The following is a 20,972-nucleotide window of genomic DNA, read 5'->3' as shown; positions in this document are numbered from 1 at the left end:
TCTATCAATACTATATTAACAGAAGTTAAAATTTTTATCAATATGTTATTATTGTCAAAATAAATATACCAATTTAAAAATAAATTTTTGGTAGTAATTACATACTATTTCTGTATTTATTAATAAACAACCAATATGTAATTTGATATCTTATCAAATATTTATTAGCTCAGTAAAATTTTTTGATAATAATAATACATAACATTATCAGTTATATCTGCAAATATCTGTGATTAAATGTAAATTCCTACTGCTATTTCCTTAAAAATTCATCGTGTTCAAAAACAACAAAAAATATTATTGGTCGATTTTCAAAACTTTTCATAACCAATAGAGATATTATACAATGGAGTTTCGAAGACCTTAAGAAGGTATTTGACAATACTAATCGCTTAAAGTGAAGATGATTTATTATAACGTATGCTTCACCAATTTAATTTAACTGCCAGAAAATTGAACATGATTTTGTCACCAACAAACGAAAATGCATGGCCAGAACGGTAAATGTACTAAGATAAAAATTGGAGCTGGGGAGACAGATAATATAACAAGTAATGAAGTTTCAGTATAAAGGCATCAGACTATCTAGCTACAGAAAGCTCGAAACAGGAGTGGAGTATCAAGTGTGAATAGAGCAGACGGAGCAGCAGGACAGCAGGATGCTTGAATGAAACAATATGGAGAAATAAAAATATTGGGAAAGAAGTGAAAGGCAGTGTGAAAAAATGTAAGACAATATGGTATAGAGCGAGAAGTATAGATAAACGACGATGATGCAAAGTGGAGAAGATCAAGATCTGAATGACAAATAGAGTAGGACAGAGAGTGAGAGACGGTTACCCAATAAGAAGACGATTAGTGGGAAGACCACAAAAAACTATGGAACGACAACTTTACTGGAAACACATTGACAAAACAGACAGAGTCATGGAGTGTCATAAGAAGAAGAAGATTTGCAAAATTTCGATATAACATCAAGGAAGGTGAACAGCGCAGGTAAATGTAAAATAATTTACCTTGTTAATGATGGCTCCCCTACTAGAAGCATCCATGGATCTCCATGGCGCGCCTCTTGCAAATGCAGCTTTTGCGGCACGTACAGCTTTGTCGATGTCTTCTTTGTCCCCTTCCGCAACATTGGTTATGGGTTTTCCGGTGCTTGGGTTTAGAACTTCGAATGTTTTCTTGCTGACGGAATCAACAAATTGGTTGTTAATGAATAGCTAAAACAGAAAATTAATAAAAAAAATTAATAACAACAACTATAGCAGTAGTAGTGAAGAGTGTCCTGTCTGGAGCCTCAGGAGACTAAGACCCCGGAAATCCTGAAGATGGCGTCAGGGAGGACGTCGAAAGCTCGGCCCAGAGAATAGTGATGTTGAAAAAGTAACTATTCGTTACAAAGTATTCTCGTTACTTACGAATACCGAAAGTAACGATTACTATACAGAGGGCAAATCGTTACTTTGATTACTCTGATTACTTCGTACCAATCGTATCAGAGCTAGTAGCGACTATTATTGTATCTACTTTTATTACTTCGTTACTTCATACCAATCGTATTAGAGCGAGTAACGACTATTGTATCTACTTTGACTACTTTGATTACTCTGATTACTTCGTACTTCGTGAAGGTCGTTAATTATTATATCGGAATACCTATACAAAATACCTACCTACTGAGGAATACGATTCTCGATATGATTACCGGTACTCAAATACAAAAGTAATCATTCTAATCAAATCATTTTTATCCCTTAAACAGATCGGTGAAGGTCGTTGTAATATCGGAATACCTATACAAAATGGCTACCTACTGCCCACATAACAATGATGTTCGTATCATGTTCTAAGCATATACTACCAACATTCGTCGGAGTATATTATTTTTAGTATATGCGTAGTACAAGCATAGCATGTACCTTAAAAAACATTCTAAATTTCATGTTCTTTGCATATACTATAAAGTATATTCCCGTACCGAATATAGTGAGTACATTCGTGTACGTAGTTACTCGGAATATTCGTAAAAGTTTATTCTTAGAATATACCTTTATCGAATATTCTTAGCACATACTTATAAGTACATTCTTAACACATACTTATAAGTAGATACTTTTAAAATATCTTATAAATATGTATAAGTATGTATACAAAGTATAATATTAGCCTTGTAGATTATCAACTTCTTTATATTTTAGAATAATTAATAAAATTTATGTATGTAGGTAGTATTGGACGAATTTCATTTCAAAATTTTTGTATGGTAAAAAAGTTTAAACATTAATTGTATTAACGTTTATTATTAAAAATTCGTTTTCATAATTGAAATAACTTTACCATTTCGAGTTTATCACGAGTATTTTTACATCGTTGGAATTTGAATTTAGGTACATTCAATTCAATACGGGAGGCTGTGATACGGGCCATTCCAGAACCAAAGCATGCCAAAACCCACAACCGCAAAGGCATTGGTGTTGCCAACCATCGAGTAAGCTTTTTCCGTCAACCTTAAAAATTCCCACTTTTATAAAAAAATTCCTTCCTGTTTACAAAATCTGAGAAGATATGTTTAATTATTTTCAAATATTTTGATTTTTTTTTAATATTTTACAATTTGGACTGGAATAAAAATTCCCTTTTACTTGTCCCTTTATCACCTTTTATGTTGAAAATTCCCGCAAAAAGTGAAATTTCCCTCCGTTTGGCAACACTCACTGGTGCACCGATGTTGTTATTCCACTTCCACAATACATTACCCCCATAGACAAGGAAAAAAGAGTATCCCCCTACCCCCGTCTTGTCTAATTCTGACCATTTCTTAGAATGGATCAGGGTAGGAAACAACGGTAAAACATGAAATCGAAAATATTTATGTATCTATGCACACTACGCAGTGTTGCAGTGTTGGATGAAGACGAATGATAATAAAGTACCTACTAGGACTAAAGAACATACATAATCTCTTTATTTAAATAACAAATTTGTTTGCGGTGCTTCAAAATAGGTATAATCTATTTTGGTAACTCAATACTATTTAATAAATACATATAAGTAAGTACATATAAGTATATAAATTTTAGTTACTCACACGTAGTTTAGTTTAGCTAAATATTATAATATAATAGTTTATATAGACAGCTAAAATTTATAAATATGTACTTACTTTTTAACTAATATTGCAGAATGTAGGTGCTAACTACATTCTCATTTGCCATTAAAATATGTAAATATAATAGGTATTTGGTAGAACCCGTAGAACCTAAGATGAGATTAGGTGATGCTGAAAACATACTTCTGAGCAATATAGCACTTGATAGCACTTTCTTAGAATATCCTTAAAAATATATTCTTCTAATACAAAAGATGTGCAGTAGTACGTTCTAAGTATATAAATAGAAGGTTTATAGCACTTCCTTGGAATATTCTAAAAAGTACGTTCTTAGTATAAACTAAAAATATGTGCGGTAGTACGTTATAAGTATATAAATAGAAGGTTTATAGCACGTCCTTGGAATGTTCTAAAAAGAATATTCTTAGTATATACTGAAAAGAAGTGCGGTAGTACATTCTAAGTATATACTTAGAACGTTTAAGTACTGTAATGTAGTATATTATACTCAGTATGTGCTATGCACATTCGCAATGGTAATTACGCATATTCTTAGTATATACTTTTTCTGAAAAGTATGTTCTATGAATCTACTAAGAACATGAAATTGTTATGTGGGTGAGAAATACGATTCTAGATATGATTATTACCGGTAGGTACTCAAATACAAAAGTAACAAAAGTAATCATAGTAATCAAAGTAACGAATACTGTAAATGATTACTTTATACAAAAGTAACGATTTGTAACGAATACTCGAAAGTAACTATAATCACCGTCACTACCAAAGAATATCGATGCGGTTCACTCCGGAAGCCTGGTGAGTTTAATTTTAATAATCATTGTAATGATATTGATTTTACCTTTAACTTTCATTTAACCAGGGTGTCCAGAAGCTCTCCTGACAAACGAAGACAAGGGATTCCTCAGATAATTTTAAGATAATTCAACCCAATTCACCTAGTCCGAAAAAACTTCCTAAGGTAGCTCTTCCTTTTTGAAGGAGCTCTTTGAAGAATTATTTTTTTTTAATATCTCCAGAACGCTTCTATTTAGAAAAACGATATCTGGTGCGCCTATTTATCTTCCAGAGATAAATCGATTCCATCAATTGCGAATTTCTAGTACCGATCATAGGCGTCCGTTTGGGTAGGGCAACGGTTATTTTATCGCATAACTTTTTTGTTTTTAACTTTAAGCATTTTTTACACTGGATTATTAAATTGTGAGGCATTCTACTACTAAAAGATACTCTTTCTTTAAGGCGGTAGGATGCAGCCACCCATTTCTAGAAAAAAAATTTGAATTTGAAAATGATTTCCAAAATAAAACGGTGTATTTTATCGACTTAAGAAAGAGTAACTTTTAGTATTAGAATTATTTTATAATGCATGATTACAAGATTTATTTTGTTTGTTTAATTTAATTATTTTATAAAAAAACGTAGGTAACTATGCAGAATAAAACCAAATTAGTTCAGAGAAATAAGGAAAAAAAATATCCTGTTGGTGACACAACACACAACCCCCTCCAGACTGAAACTAAATTTATTGAGAGTATGCTATAATAATAATTTATATGTTTCCTGCAGCCGATTTTGATGATATAGTTATAAACAAATGAAGATCAAAAAACGGTAAATTTTCGCTTTTTTCGTCTATTACCAAAAAGTTAAGCATTTTAGACAAATTTGAGAGTAAGAAACTCATAAATCGTATAAAAAACTTCAATATGGCGTTCGCTGAAAATGTCTTTCCTTATTAGTTGCCTAGAAAATTGCAAAATAAATCATAAATTTTGAGTTTTTATAAATATTCATAACGAATGTAAAAATTAAGTTAGAACCTTCTTATTACACAGAATGCTGAAAATTTTGGTGCTTAAATCATACCCTAAATGTCAAAGCAATTGGTCAAATAGTTTAAAAGTTATTTAATTTGTTTTTCCCAAATTAATTTTTTTTGCAATACTATAAGTCAGAAAATGATGAAGTTCAGTAATACTTTGGATAGTTTATAAAAGAAGAAGAGTTACACTATTATTTTAATTAAAAAAAATTATAAAAAATAATTCTAAATATTTCAAAATTATTTTGCAAGAACATGTGAATTAAAAAAGGGGGGCTAACTTCGTCCCTAATTGTCCTAGGACAATTGTTTTTCTTTCTAAATGTATATAAAAAGTCAGTATTTCTAAATATGAGAATATATTTTTTCTACGGCTAACGGTTAAAAAGTTATTCTAATTGTTTATAAGTAAGCAAAAAATCGACGTTTTTGCAAAATAATTTTACACTGTTTAAAATTATTTTTGGTCATCTTTTTTAAATTAAGTTAATAGTATCTATAAATGTTCTTCTTTCATAAACTGTCGGAAGTATTACTGTAACCTCGTAATTTCATGACTTATAGTGTTGCAAAAAAAATGAATTTGGGATAAACAAATTAAATAACTTTTAAACTATTTGACCAATTGCTTTGAAATTTAAAATATAATTTAAGCACAAGAAGTTTCAGCATTACGTGTAAAAAGAAGGTTGTAACTTAATTTTTACATAAGTTTTGAACATTTATAAAATTTCAAAATTTATGACTTATTTTGCAATTTTCTAAGCAACAAATAAGGATAGACATATTCAGCGAACGCCATATTGAAGTTTTTTATATGATTTATGAGTTTCTTAACCTCAAATTTGTTTAGAATGCTTCACTTTTTAGTAATAGACGAAAAAAGCGAAAATTTACCATTTTTTTATCTAAATTTGTTTATAACAATGTATATCATCAAAATCGGCTACCGGAAAATAAGTTATTAATATAGATGTCCATCCTACTCACAAAATTTGGTTTCAGCCTGTAGGGGGATGTGTCACGAGAAAAATCTTATTTCTCTGGACTAAATAGTTTTGTAAATAGATAAAACAAAGTCAAGGACTAAAATAAGGTTGTAGAATGACGTATATATCATTTGTTTTATTTTACATAGATACACGGGTTTTTTAATATATTAAATTGAACAAACAAAATAAATCTTGTAATCATGCATTATAAAAGAATTTAATAATTTATATACACACACCGGCAAAATTAGCCGAACACCTTAAAAATGGGACATGTTTGATGTCACGAATTTGCTAAATCAGTGGTCCGATTTGAGTGATTCTTTTAGTATATTATAGCCTTATTATTTAAAAATATCGTTGTACTAATATTGTTTCTAGACAGCTAAATATCATTTTATACCGGGTGTAACAATAATACTGTGTTTTTTTCTTAAAGTTTGGAACACCCTGTGGACTTTTCTAGCATATATAAAATACTGAAATTAAAACTCAATCATAGCCTTAGGCTTTCTTAACATTTTCCTTTTTGATTCATTTGCTTATGTTGGAAAATAAAAAAGTTATGGGCTATGACAACTAGCCATGTTTTTCATCGATAAATCCTCATAGTATGGGAGGAAAGTATGCTAAATTTGCAGTTACTCGAGCGTTATGGTGACCTATTGGATTGTGAATAGTATGTGCTAAAACCAGAAAAAGGTTAAGTTAAGTTTTCGATATATTGGCGGACTTTTCATTTTTTATTTTTTTTTCCATTTAAAGCAATCGTTTTTTTTCCGATTATAGCGCCATTTATCCATAATTTAAAAAAATGTTGCGAATAAAAGTTGCTTATTTTTACGTCAAGAATCCAGATCTTCAATAAAAATTGGGGGCTCCTATTTAACATTTTAAAGTAACCCCCCACCCCACCTCGTGGGGGGACGTGTTTGGTGCCATTCGATAGATTTTTGAAAACTATTGAATACTTGTATTTCGCAGTTTTACGACCTGATGTTCATTTCGCGAAATATCGTATTAAAAAATTTTAATTTACCTCCCAAGCGAATAGATTTTTTATATTTCTAAGAATAGATTTTTTTCTCTGTCCCCCTTAATGAATTCCCTGGTGTTAAGAACTAATTTATGGTATAGGTACATTTACAGGGTACAAAGTTTCTCCCCATGTAACTGAAAAAATCCCCGATTGGGCTCCCCTACCATCATTATCTGCTTAGTTTAATAAACAAGCCTAAAGTAATTCAATAGATATATTAAATAAATAAATTAATAAGCGATGTCACAATGACGACCTCCCGTGGATTTCAGCTGAACTAGCTGAACATCAGATCGAAAAACTGCAAAATACACGTATTCAATATTTTTGAAAAATCTATCGAATGGCACCAAACACATCCCCCACGGAGGTGGGGTGGGGAATTTAATTTAAAATCTTAAATAGGAGCTCCCAATTTTTATTGCAGATTTGGATTCTTTACGTAAATAAGCAACTTTTATTGGACACATTTTTTTGGAATTATGGATGGATCACGCTATAATCGGAAAAAAACGATTGTTTCAAATGGAAAATAAATTCAAAAATGAAAAGTCCCCCAATATATGGAAAACTTAACTTAACCTTTTTCTGGTTTTAGTACATACTATTCACAATCCAATAGGTCCCCATAACGCTCGAGTAACTGCAAATTTAGCATAATTTCCTCCCCTACTATGAGGATTTATCGATAAAAAACATGGCTAGTTGTTAGAGCCCATAATTTTTTTATTTTCCAACATAAGCACATGAATCAAAAAATAGAATGTTAAGAAAGCCTGACGCTATAATTGAGTTTTAATTTCAATATTTTATATATGCTAGAATAGTCCACAGGGTGTTCCAAACTTTAAGAAAAAAAACACAGTATTATTGTTACACCCGGTATAAAATGATATTTAGCTGTCTAGCAACATTATTATTACAACGATATTCTTAAATAATAAGGCTATAACATGCTAAAAGAATCACTCAAATCGGACCACTGGTTTAGGAAATTCGTGACATCAAACATGTCCCATTTTTAAGGTGCTCGGCTAATTTTGCCGGTGTGTGTATAAACAAAACAAATATCAAAAGTTTGCCTCTTTAGCTAACACAGACGGGTAAAAAAATTCCAGCACTTAAATTTTTAAGTACATACTCATATTATTATCAGTAATTTTTTTAAGATATAATGAAATAGAGGAGAGTTAAATATGTGAAAATTGTGGAGTTTCCTAGGAAAATTGAATTTTCTTTTGTAAAGAAAATCGTTTGTACTGCGATCTTTTTCTCCCTTGTGCCATTTCACGAATCGACAGAGGAGTATTGATTATATTTTTAAAAAAATTGACATAAGGGCTACTGGTGTTTTAAAGATTTTAATTATGGCCTAAACATGTAATGTTAATATAGATCAGTGTCCGTGATTTTCTCATTCATGTCACTTGAAAGTTTGTTAGTTTTCACGATAAGGGCCTGTCAGAAAAGGGCATAGCAGCAGGTCTGGGGAACGAAAAATGTTACCTTGGAAAAGTTACAGAAAATGAGAAAAATTCGATTTTTTAAAAACGAACCCGGTGCAAACCTAAATTTCCTTTTCTTTTTTACTTATGTCATATGAAATTTTTAGCAAAAAGAAATAAGGGATAAAATCGTAGTTGAACTTTGTATTGAAATCTGACGGTCTACTACAGCGGTAGAACTTTTATAGTCGAGGAAATGAAACTGAAAAAATCGTCCAGCATCGATTTGTACAAAAATTTGGGATTAGGCTCATTTCACCCTCTAATTCATTTTCTATATTGAGCCGTTGTACGCTTTTAGTTGTTTAAGGGTGAAAACTACCCCTAAAAAACTACTTGTAAAAATTATAAAATAACATTTTAAACTTTAATATTGTCAACATTTGTCAACTTAAATCCACCGTTGTTGGAGCTATAAAAAATTACTTATCCTGAAAAAATAATTTCGGCTTGCATCGATTTACATAAAAATTTGGGATTAGGATCATCTCACCCTGTACTTGATATTCTATATCATGCTCAAGTGGGCGTGTAAACGCCCACGCGTGTAAAATGAGCGTGGGCTCATTTTTAGGGGTGTAAACTACGCCTTATTGTCAAAAATAATATAAAAACATTGTAAACTTTAATATGGGTAAAATTTGGTTTTGATTGGCTAAAAATAATGATTGTTTTATGCTTTAGGATATAATACCATAATATTTCAACCCTTAAAAACCACCCTTAAGAACATTACAATTTTTATAAGTAGAGAATTTAAATTTACACAGAAAAAAGTAGAATTAAAGAATTACAAAAACATTTATTTACACAAAAATACGAATTTACAAATATGTAGAAGAACAAATACAAGTAGTTTTTAAGTCATCTTCCAGTACACGAACCAGTTCTGTGGTATTGTACATGCATTGAAAATGTTCCATAAGCGGACTATTCGAATATTTCGAAAAAAAAATCGTTTTTTAAACATAGTTCCTTCATTTTTGGCGATAAAAAGTTTTTTCAAAAATGATTTTGTACGATTTTTGAAGAGCTATAAGACTGTGTAAATTTAATTCCGTAAGATCGCTTAGTTTTTAATGGGGTGGGTTAAAAGGGATCAAATAAGGGGGTGTTTGCTCATAAATAGAGGTTTTAAACAGCTATATCTCGCTAACTATTTACTGTAATGAAAATCTATGTACCGGGTGTCCCAATAAGAATGGCTCTCGGCCATATCTCAGGAACCGTTTATAGTAGAGCTTTGAAATAAAAAATTTTATAACAAAAGTTGCCTCAGGAAAAGCCTGGAAATTATTTTCATAATTGTGGGACCACCGCTAGAGGGCGTAATTGAATATCAAAAATTAAAAAATCTAAATTTTACAAAATTTTCCTAATGAAGGGGCACTGGAAATCCGATCGTCGTATTCTTCATAAAATTCTACGCATATTTGATTTGACAAGTTTAGGTCTACCTTTAGAAATAAGAGGTGGGGGTGAGTGGGAACCTTGTTATGAAAAACTGGCTGTGAGTCCGGTTCTGCTTAATCAAATTTTGCATACTTGGTCTTGTTGAAGACAGATCTTTTTCGTCAATGTAAAAGTTATGATTTTGAACCAACTTACTGAGTAATATGCCAGCTAGAAGGCGTTATTTAATTTTTTTCAGAAATCTAGTGTTCCTTGGAAAATATTAAATACAAACATGCATTTTTAATACCATATTACAAAATTAGAGAAAATTAGCAACAGAATAGCGAAAACCGCATGTTAATACCTTTTTTCTATCTCGAGATATCTTACAAAAGGTGCAAAATTTAAAAACATAACTGTTACTGTCACCGATAAACGAAATTCATTAAAAGTAGTGTGCTATGGAAACAACAAAGAAACATTTTCCAGCTGTCAACGTATATTAGGTCTTTTCAACGCTTCTCATTTGTTTCGAGCCTCGTTCATATCTCGTATATTAATATTATACACGGATTATACGGCATATGACAGAGGCTCGAAACAAATGAGAAGCGATGAAAAGCCCTATTACAAAGAAATAAAAATAACTATTTAGTGATGACATAAACGTTCAAATTTTTGCCCATCATTTTCGTTGCAAACATTTACTCTTTCAAGAGTAGATTGAACAGCAGTCTCAATTTCTGCTCTCGATATGTTTTGAATAGCGTTTAGTATTCTCTGGATAATGTATTCTAGAGTAGTGTATGATGGGCAACAATTTGAATATTTAGGTCGTCACTAAGTAGTTCTTTTTGTTCTGTGTTATATTTAATTTTAATAGTATTGTTTCTCTTTATATTGTTGTTTTAATTAATTATATTTTTATACGTTGACATCTGGAAAATGTTATTTTGTTTTTTTCCACAGCACACCACTTTTCATTAACTTAGTTTACCGGTGATAGTAACAGTTATGTATAAAATTTACACGTTTCTCGAGATATCTTGAGATAGAAAAAAGTTATCGACATGCGGTTTTCGCTATTCTATTGCTAATTTAATCTAATTTTATAAAGTATGATTAAAAATGCATACTTGTATTTAATATTTTCCAAAGAAAACTAGATTTCTGAAAAAAATTAAATAACGCCTCCCAGCTGGCTTATTACTTATTAGGATGGTTCAAAATTATCACGCTTACATTGAAGAAAAAAATCTGTCTTCAACAAGACCCAGTTTTCAAAATTTGATTTAGCAGAACCGGACTTACAGCCATTTTTTCATAACAAGGTTCCCACTCACCCCCACCTCTTATTTGCAAAGGTAGAGTTAAACTTGTTAAATCAAATATGCGCAGAATTTGATGAAGAATACAATAATCGGATTTCCAGTGCCCCTTCATTAGAAAAATTTTGTAAAATTTAGATTTTTTAATTTTTGATATTCAATTACGCCCTCTGGCGGTGGACCCACAATTATGAAAATAATTTCCAGGTTTTTCCTGAGGCAAGTTTTGTTATAAAATTTTTTATTTAAAAGCTCTACTGTAAACGGTTCCTGAGATATGGCCAAGAGCCATTCTTATTGGGACACCCGGTACAATATAATTTTATAAAATAAAATTATATTTTAAAATAAAATTTTACTAACTAAAATATAATTTTAGTTAGTAAAAAACCTACAATTTAGTAGACTATCATTTTTTTCGTATCTCCAGTATTTTCTGAGATATTTTGAAGTAAAAGGTGAAAAATACGAAATTACAAAAAATCAATTTTTCTTTAAACTCCAATTTTTCGAAAATTAATCCCTTTAAATAGGTCAAACTTCTTGGGTGTATTGACAATACAAATATAAAAGGAATTAGAGAAAGCTGAATAGCAATTTTTAATTAGGAGGGTAGTTAGAGGGTTATTTTCACTGATGTTTTCGTAGAGAAAAGCAGGTACTGACCTTTTTTTGATCATAAGTCGCTCTATTTTCATGCAAGAAATTTTTTATTATTATTATTTGAAAGGTTAAATTGTATGCTTGGAAAAAGATAATTTAAGTTTTCCTCGAGAAATGCAAAGTTTTCGCGTTATTTGGCTTTGAATATTTCAAATTATGCATTTGACGAGAAAAGCTAACTTTTAACATGCCGTATCTCGGATTGTATTGGTCTTAAAGATATTATAGAAAATGAATTTGGTTTGTGTTACTAAAAGATACAATTTTGTTATCTGTTTTTTTGATTAAATGCATATTTTTCGAGGTATTCTCAAAAAACCCTCTAAAAAAGTCGATTTTATCGTCGAAAAACTGTTACTTTCAAGCGCGAATAACTCGAAAAATATTAGTTTTGCGAAGAAAATGCAAAAAACATTTTTTTCTTAGAATTACTTTTTACATCGATTCACATGGTTAAAATGTAATAAAAAATTCCCGCCCCCAAGATGGGGTGGCAACCACCCCCAAGGTTTTAGCGTACAGTGGCATAATATAGAAAATGATCATAGGACTATTCCCTACCTTCTGTGGAAATTTCAAGTAAATACATGCTGGACGAAAAAATTGCGAGCCAAAATGCTTCATGTCCTCGACTATTATAGAAAATACCTAATCCCAAAAGCGTAACATTAAGATATTCGTCAACAAAAAATAAAACTATTCGAAGAGAACAATAGAAACAAAAAAAGTAAATAGTCTAAATCAGAATATAATTCTCAACGCTTTTTAAATGCATTCATTTTTTTCGGATCCTAAAAAAACTAATAAATATTTTTGAAAAATTTAAACGCAGAATGAAAAATTACATTATTATCGAGGGCCGAAAGTCCCTTAGAATAAACAAGAAGTTTCTTTTGAATGAGATATTTAAAATTAAAAATTACACTCAATTTTCTCTTTCTTTTTTCACCCCTTTAACTTTTAAAATAAAGATTATATGTAGGTTTTCAGGGACTTTCGATCCTCGGTAATAATGTAATCTTTCATTCTGCTTTTAAAATTTTCAAAAATATTTATTAGTTTTCTCAGGATTCGAAAAAAGGAATGCATTTAAAAAGCATTGGCCCGAAATTTTACGCCTACACTCTTAAGGGATGTAAACTCTTAACCGAAACAAAAACAAAAATCATGAAAGCAAAATTTATATTTATGAAATATTACAGAGTATCTGAGTAAAGGAAGAAACATTATTTAACGAAACCAGCATGCCAGCATGATTCAGAGACATGTAGGTACAGGTACAAAAAATAGAGTGATGAGCCCGCTAATAACCGGCAAAATAGCGCAAAAGATGGAAAACACATTAAATTGTGAGATAAAAAGAAATAAAACTAGTAGAGTTGTTAAATTTAGCGATAGTAACTTAGTAACATATAAATTGACATTATATTGATTGTTTCCTACCTTTAGACGTATCAGAGGAGTATGTCAATTAAAACTGTCACAGTGGCATTTCTCAACCTCGTCCGATACGTCTGAAGATGAGAACCAATCAATATAAGTTAATATCTATCGCTAAATTTAACACCACTAGGTTCATCGCTTTTTATCTCACTAACTTAATATGATTTGCATCTTTTGTGTTATTTTGCCGGTTATTAGTGCGCTCATCACTGTATAGTAAGATAAAAATCTAAAAGTTGCATCCTGACCCAATCTAATCTTAGTGAAAGGTATAAAAATCAATCCCAGTAGAATTTAATTTTTGAAAAAAACTTCCGAAAAACATAACAGTAATTATTTCAAATAATAAATTTTTGGAAAAATATTGATGTTTTATTAAAAAATATATATACTCACTTTTGTATATTTTACTTCAACCTTTTTCGAAGCCATGTTGGGAATGGGTTTAAACGTTAACCACACGTTAACTGAAGACTAAATTTGAAAATGAGCTGCCGCCCATTAAAGTTGATATCAATTGTACCTATCAGTTTACTTTGGTTTGCGCTTGCCTGTTGATTAGCTATAATAGTGGAAGGTTAAATAGAAGTTTACAGTTTGCCTATATTTTTAATATACATTGTTTATTCAAAAGATATATTATAGTAGGGGAGCAAAGTATGCTAAATGAGCAGTCACTCGAGCGCCTTGGGGATCTATTGGGTTGTGAAGAGTAGGTCCTAAAACCAAAAAAGTTAAGTAAAGTTTTCCATATTAGTGAGCGCTTGCCATTTTTTTTTAATTTAATTTTCCATTTCCAACAATCGATATTTCCGATTATAACGCCATCTATCCATAATTCGAAAAAATGTTTCGAATAAAAGTTACTTATTTTTACGTAAGGAATCCAAATCAGCAATAAAAAATGGGGGCTCCTATTTAATATTTTAAATTAACCCCCCCCCCCTCCACCTCCTTGGGGGGTCGTGTTTGATGCCATTTGATAGATTTTTCAAAAATATTGAATAAGTGTTTATCGATCTGATTAACAGACCCTTTTTGTTTACCGAATTTGATTTATGTGTTTGTGAATGCATTTAAAAGGGGACCTTTTTAACAGGTACACACCTCGATATTTCTTTTTCATTCAAGACAATGCTTATTTGATATTAATGTAAATAACCCTTCGATTGTTATTCGAGAATAAGATGAATTCTTCCGTAATAATCTTTCTTTTGGAACATTGTAATAATGTATAAATAGGGGATTTTGAATTAGTAAGTTAGTTGTGAATTAGAAATAGTCGCTGTACTTTGATATGTAACGGGCAGGGAATATTTTTGAATTTGTGATTAGATAATTTGTAATTAGATAATAGATTTGGTGTAATAAATAAATTAAATATCGTGGTTTGTAAAATAAAAGATATAAATTCAGTCTCTTCATTTGTTTAGAAGTTAGTTATTAAAAATAAATAAAGTCAGCTAAAACTAAACATTAGTGCCTAAAAAATCATAGAAAAGTCAAGTCAGTTTTGTAACAATACCTTATTATTATTGTATACTTTCTTCTTATAGCCCGATCAAAGAACAATCTGACCCCAAAAAAAATAAAGGAAGGATGAAAATTTGGGAATAGGTAGTTGAAATTGTCTATTATTATATAAGAAAAAGTTTACAATTCTACATCCGGAATACTCCCCTCTCGAAGATGAAAAAAATACATTCAAAATAATACCGGAATTGAATAAAATGTCTAATTCTAAACAACTTTTCTTCTATAGAATTTTTTCACTAAGTCAATACTGTTTGAGTTATTTGCGAGTGAATATGTTCATGTTTAACAAAATAAAACATGTTTTTGGACGGTTTTTCGGAGATAACTCAAAAAGTAAGTATTTTAGCGAAAAAAATATTCTTAGCAAAAATATAGCCCATAAAAAATTGAAAAAAATGGTGTATACATGAGGTCTGTAGACCCAGTAGAAGCAGAGTTGCAGCTAATGAAAAGTAGGTTCTTCTTCGTCAAATTCCAAATCGAATATTTCAATGTAAAATAACACAAAATGGAACACTTTTAGGGGAAAATTCATTTCAACTTTTTTAAAGTATTTAAAAAAAGGTTTAGTTTTGTTTTTTAAAAAAACTTGTAATATTAAAAATAAGTGAATTACGCTAAAAAATATTGTTGGTCCCTTTTATTTTTTGGTGAAAAAATCGCGAAAATCACCCTCTAATTAGCATCACATATAAATTTTAATATTAGCACTTCACAAGTTACTTTATCTATGTATTATTTATATGATCTGTAAGTTTCATCGGTTCAAAGTGCTTCGTTTTGAAAAACCTGTAGTTAAAATGGTTTGAACGAGTAACTAATCACGAGTTTAGGCAAATTTTGAACAGCCATAGCATAACCAATTTTTGTCTAATAAGATAAAACAAAAAATCAAAAATATTCAGAAAAGCAAAACGTATATTTTATTACTCTTTGAGATTTTTGGTATTCCTAATTGTTTTTAAGTTAATTCCATAAACATTTACGATTTTTTTCAAAATTAAAAAAAATGTTTTATTTTAATCCCAATTTTTTTCAAAACAGCACTTTGGACCAATGAAACTTTTTTTTTTTAATAACTCCGTTCGTGTTTACTATATCAGGTTCATCTAAAAACTGTTTGAAAGTTAATTCCAAGTGCTATTTAAGCACTTTAAAACTAATCTTTTATACCCCTTACTTTTTTAAAAATAAAAGGTTAAATGCATGGTTCGCAAGGTTGCATGGTTCGCAAAACAAAATTTAAGATTTAAACGTTTCTATCTCGGTTATTTTTTACCCTATAGAAATAGTAAAATAGGTAAAATATTTGGCATAGAAAAAAACTAAGATTTGGTTATATATAATTTTTTTACGTATATTTAGTATTTTTGGAGTTATTATCAAAAGAATATGAGAATTATAATAATTTTAAAAAGTATGATTTTTTTAAATTATATCTTTTTTTCAAAAATATGCAATCCAAACCGGTCAAAATTATCTAAAACATTACTTATGCTACTATAAAGAAGTTCTTGTAAGGATTATTATAAATTTTCATTTTTGTGGAAATGGCGTATGTTTCATTTTTCACTTTTTACTACAAAATTCGAAACGGTTCTTTTATTTTCATTATAACTTGCTTAATTTTGACGCTATTACCTTGTTCTGAAGATCATTTGATAGGTATTCCGAAGTACTTTGACAAATGTTTAGTAGGAATATTTTATACATTGCATCGTTTTCCCGTTATTTAAGCTTGAATACTTAGATTTGAGTACACGTCGAAAAAATACACATTCAATTGCCAATAACTCACTTTGAACTAACACTAGTTTAGTTCTTTATGAACATTATAAATTTTTTATTATCTTCAATTTCAGTAATAACAACTTTTTTGTAAAAGCTTATAGTTTTTGATTTATACGTGAAAAATCGATTTAAAACATGCATTTTTTACGAAAAAATAAAATCTTTGGTCTTTAATAACTCAAAAAGTGTTGATTTATTTTAATAACTTTATATAACAAATTTTTCTTATAATTTGTCTCTCTATCGACTTATGGTATTATTTTTAATAAAATAATTTTTACCCCCGAGAAGGGGTGGCATTCACCCCCAGGGTAAAAGCGCAAGTTAGCATCATGTCACCTTTGTTCCTTGAGGTATCCTCTAATTACTCACCAATTTTCATGAAAATTGATGGAGGTTTAACGAAATCGGAGGTGAAAACATTCAGTGACTGCACTATGTATCTTAGGTTGAAATTGAACGTGCGATAAGTCAGAAATTTATGAAGATTCAAAGAAAGCATTTCTGGCTTGTTCTGTTACACTGTCCGACTTGCTGGATTCCTTCTCCAGCTACATACACAGGGTGTCCAGAAACTCTACTGACAAACAAAGACAGGAGATTCCTCATATAATTTGAAGACATTTTACCCAATTCCCAATTCATCTAGTCCGAAAATGCTTCATAAGGGAGCTAGAGCTCTTTGAAGATGGCGTCTTGTAATTAGTTTTTCTTAAATGCCTCCAGAACGCTTCTTTTTATAAAAACAAAAATTGGTACACATATTTATCTTCCAGAGATAAATCGATTTCATCCATTGTGAATTTCTAGTACTGGTCATAGGCGTCCGTTTTGGGTAGGATAACGGTTATTTTATCGCATAACTTTTAAGCATTTTTGATACTGGATTATGATATTTAGAATATTCTAGTACTAAAAGGTACTCTTGATTTAAATCGGTAGGACACACCGTTTTCTAGAAAAATCGATTTGAAAATTTTTCGTTTTTGGAATTTAAAAAAAATTGAAAAATTTTTTCAAAAAAAAACGGTGTGTTTTACCAACTTATAGCAAGATAACTTTTAGTACTAGAATACATACCTCACAATTTAATAATCTAAAGTCAAAAATTCTTAAAAATTAAAGACAAAAAAGTTATGCGATAAAATAACCAAACTGTGCTGTGTTTTAAAAATAAAACTTAACAACAACTTACGCTACATAAAAAGAAGTTACCTGCATCTGACGGCGAAAACCGGTGCAGGTGTCTTATGGCTTTGTGATAGCTGTTATCAGTGATCGTATAAAGGTATTTATTTATTTATTAATTACCCATCGTTAAGAAACCAAACAAATAACAATTAATACCTAATACTGTGAAAAAGTTAAACACAATAATCGGTATGACTATTTTAATCAGTGGCGTAACTTAATAAATTAGGTGAATAAATTATTAAACCAAAAATGTATCAAAATACGAATATAGGGGAAATGACACCATATATACAAATGCAACCCATCCCAAACATTTACGGCACGCAAAATGTTCAGTATCCAACTGCATTTGATGCAAATCAATCCATCTCAATGGTACCACAAAATTATGCGGCTCATAACAACTACGAACAGGGGATGTTTCTCACTCAACAACAAATGCAATGTACACCATTCACGATGTCAACACAGGCCATTCCCGATCAAAGCCACCAAAATAAAGTTCAGCAGAAGATAAATTATTATTATGATGCAGTAAAGCCAACTATAGTTAGTAACAAATATGTAGTTAGTAACAACTATAGTTAGTAACAACAAGTAATCAAAACCAAATAAGAAACGTCTCACTGTCAGAAAATGAAAAAATGGAGCAAGAAAATTCAGATAATGAAGTATTTCAACCAAATGAGTTCCAGAAAATTGAATATAAGAAGCGGAGAAGAAATAGCAACAGCCCACAAATGAAAAAGAAATCCTTAAAGGTAAGTGAAGTTGAAAATTCTATTAGCACACAAAATCGTTTTTCTTCACTATCAAATGAAGATGATACAGAGCAAAGAAATAATAACAAAAAGGAAATAGATAAAGTTCCTCCTTTTATACTATATGGAGTGTCAAATTTACCAGGTCTTCTAACATTAATTCGCTCATCTACGTCAGATTTTGCTTACAAATTGTTATCAGAAAACAAAATAAAAATCCAGACAACTACTATCGACAATTACAAAACAATCAAAAAGCTGCTGGACGACAATAAAATCGTCAGGCATACCTATAAACTACCAGAAGAAAAATCGTACAGAGTAGTTTTACGTAACATACACCACAGCACAGACACAAAAGACATAACAGCAGCATTAGCAGAAAAGGTCATAAGGTAAAACAAATAATGAATGTCCATGACAAAAAAACAAAATCACCCAAAAACTTGTTCTTTATTGACATTGAGAGAAATCGAAATAACGGTGATATCTTTAAAATCTCAAAACTGTTAAATGCAGTTGTTAGATTCGAAACACCCCACAAAAAGCAAACTATAGTGCAATGTAAACGATGCCAAAGTTATGGACACACAAGAAACCAATGCACTCAACAATTTCGCTGCGTGAAATGTGCTGTGTATCACGACTACCGTACCTGCAAAAAGAAAAAAGAGGATGGCAATCCAGCAAAATGTGCATTATGTGGAGGAGCACATCCTGCAAATTATAAAGGTTGTCAGGTATACCTTGAAATTTTAAATAGAAGATATCCCTCCAGTAATGGTGTGGCTGTACAAAATCAAGTGACAAGACCAAAAGTACAAGAAAAAGAATCACAAAACACTATAAGCAGCTCACACGCTCCAGCAGAGGTAAAAACATATGCACAAGCAGCTTCAAATCAAAATCAAGTTCAAAATATAAACAGGGTAGAGTTATTACCGCAGTCAACAAACAATCAATTCACCACGTTCCTTCAACTGCAAAATAATTATCTCCTGCAACAAAACGTTCAACTTCAACAACAAATAGAAAAGCAACAGCAAGCAATCCTTGAACTAACCAAGGAAATAAGACATTTGAGAGATCTAGTACAGCAAAACACTAAATCCAACAATTAATGGCTCAAATATTTAAAATAGCTTTATGGAACGCCAATGGGGTCATAAATCGGAAGAATGAAATTGAGGCATTTTTAAAATTTCACAATCTAGATATAATTCTAATATCTGAATCTCACTTAACATCAGAGAATAGTTTTAAAATACCCAACTATTTAATGTACAATGCTGCCCATCCAGACGCAGCAAGAAGAGCCAGTGCTGGAGCAGCTATAATCATTAGAAAGGGTATAAAACACCATCTTTTACACAAGATTGAACCTACAAGCAGTCTCCATTGAAATAGAAGATTGGATCGGACCAATCTCGATAGCTGCTGTATACTGCCCACCAAATTATAGAGCTAACAAAAATTCTTTAAGTAATCTCTTTAACCAACTTGGTAACCGTTTCCTGGCAGGTGGAGACTATACCGCCAAACATACTAGTTGGGGTTCAAGACTGTGCGCTCCTGGAAGAGGCAGGGTACTACATCAAATCATATCAGAACAACACTTGGACCATTTGTCTACGTATCAGCCTACATACTGGCCATCAGACCAGCAGAAAGTTCCCGACTGTTTAGATTTCTTTGTTACAAAAGGGTTCTCAAGGGGGTATCTAAGTATCGAATCAAATTTTGATATAGAGTCTGATCATACTCCTGTAGTAGCAACTGTACATTCAGGAATTAAAGAAAAAGAGCCTCTGCCTAAGTTGCACAATTACAAAACCAACTGGCAAGCTTTCAGAGAAAGGGTTGAAGCAAATATTGAACTAAACGTATCACTAAAGTCACCAGAAGAACTAGAAAAAGAAATCCAAAATTACACAACAACGATTCAGGAAGCTGCATGGAAATCAACACCTCCACCAACAAAAGCAAAACAAAAAATTAATTGTCCAATAAATGTCAGAGAAAAAATAATTGAAAAAAGGTATCTGAGTAGAACTTGGAAGCAAACTAGACATCCAGATGATAAGTTAAGGCTCAATAGAGCAGCACGACAATTGAAGGAACTACTAAAACAACTAAAAAATAACAGCGTTCAAGAATACCTAGAAAATTGAACGCCGTCAGATGCCAGCGATTATGCGCTGTGGAAGGCTACAAAAAAATTAAAACAGCAACATCGTCATATCCCACCAATTAGAAAATCCAACGGAACATGGGCCAGAACAAACAATGAAAAGGCAGAAACTTTAGGCGAATACCTAGAAGAAGGTTTCAAACCTATACCAGCTGCTGCAACAAATAACGATCAAG

General features: G+C 30.9%; 1 protein-coding gene across 1 annotated transcript in view; it reads right to left on the bottom strand.

Moving 5' to 3' along the window:
- LOC114327925 (aldehyde dehydrogenase 1A1) overlaps positions 1 to 13,888 on the bottom strand; it is a 69,606-nt gene extending 55,718 nt beyond the window's left edge. The window contains exons 1-2 of the mRNA XM_050656360.1: positions 13,720 to 13,888; positions 1,017 to 1,223 (exon numbers count right to left, since the gene is read on the bottom strand). Of these exons, the coding sequence (XP_050512317.1) occupies positions 1,017 to 1,223; positions 13,720 to 13,755 (243 nt within the window). The 5' untranslated portion in view covers positions 13,756 to 13,888. The remainder of the gene's footprint in view (positions 1 to 1,016; positions 1,224 to 13,719) is intronic.
- Positions 13,889 to 20,972: the final 7,084 nt, after the last annotated feature.

This window comes from Diabrotica virgifera, chromosome 7 (genome assembly GCF_917563875.1).
Source record: "Diabrotica virgifera virgifera chromosome 7, PGI_DIABVI_V3a".
Classification (NCBI taxonomy): Eukaryota; Metazoa; Arthropoda; class Insecta; order Coleoptera; family Chrysomelidae; genus Diabrotica; species Diabrotica virgifera.
Note: the sequence above shows the minus strand (reverse complement) of the source record. Positions and strands in the feature narration are given on the sequence as shown.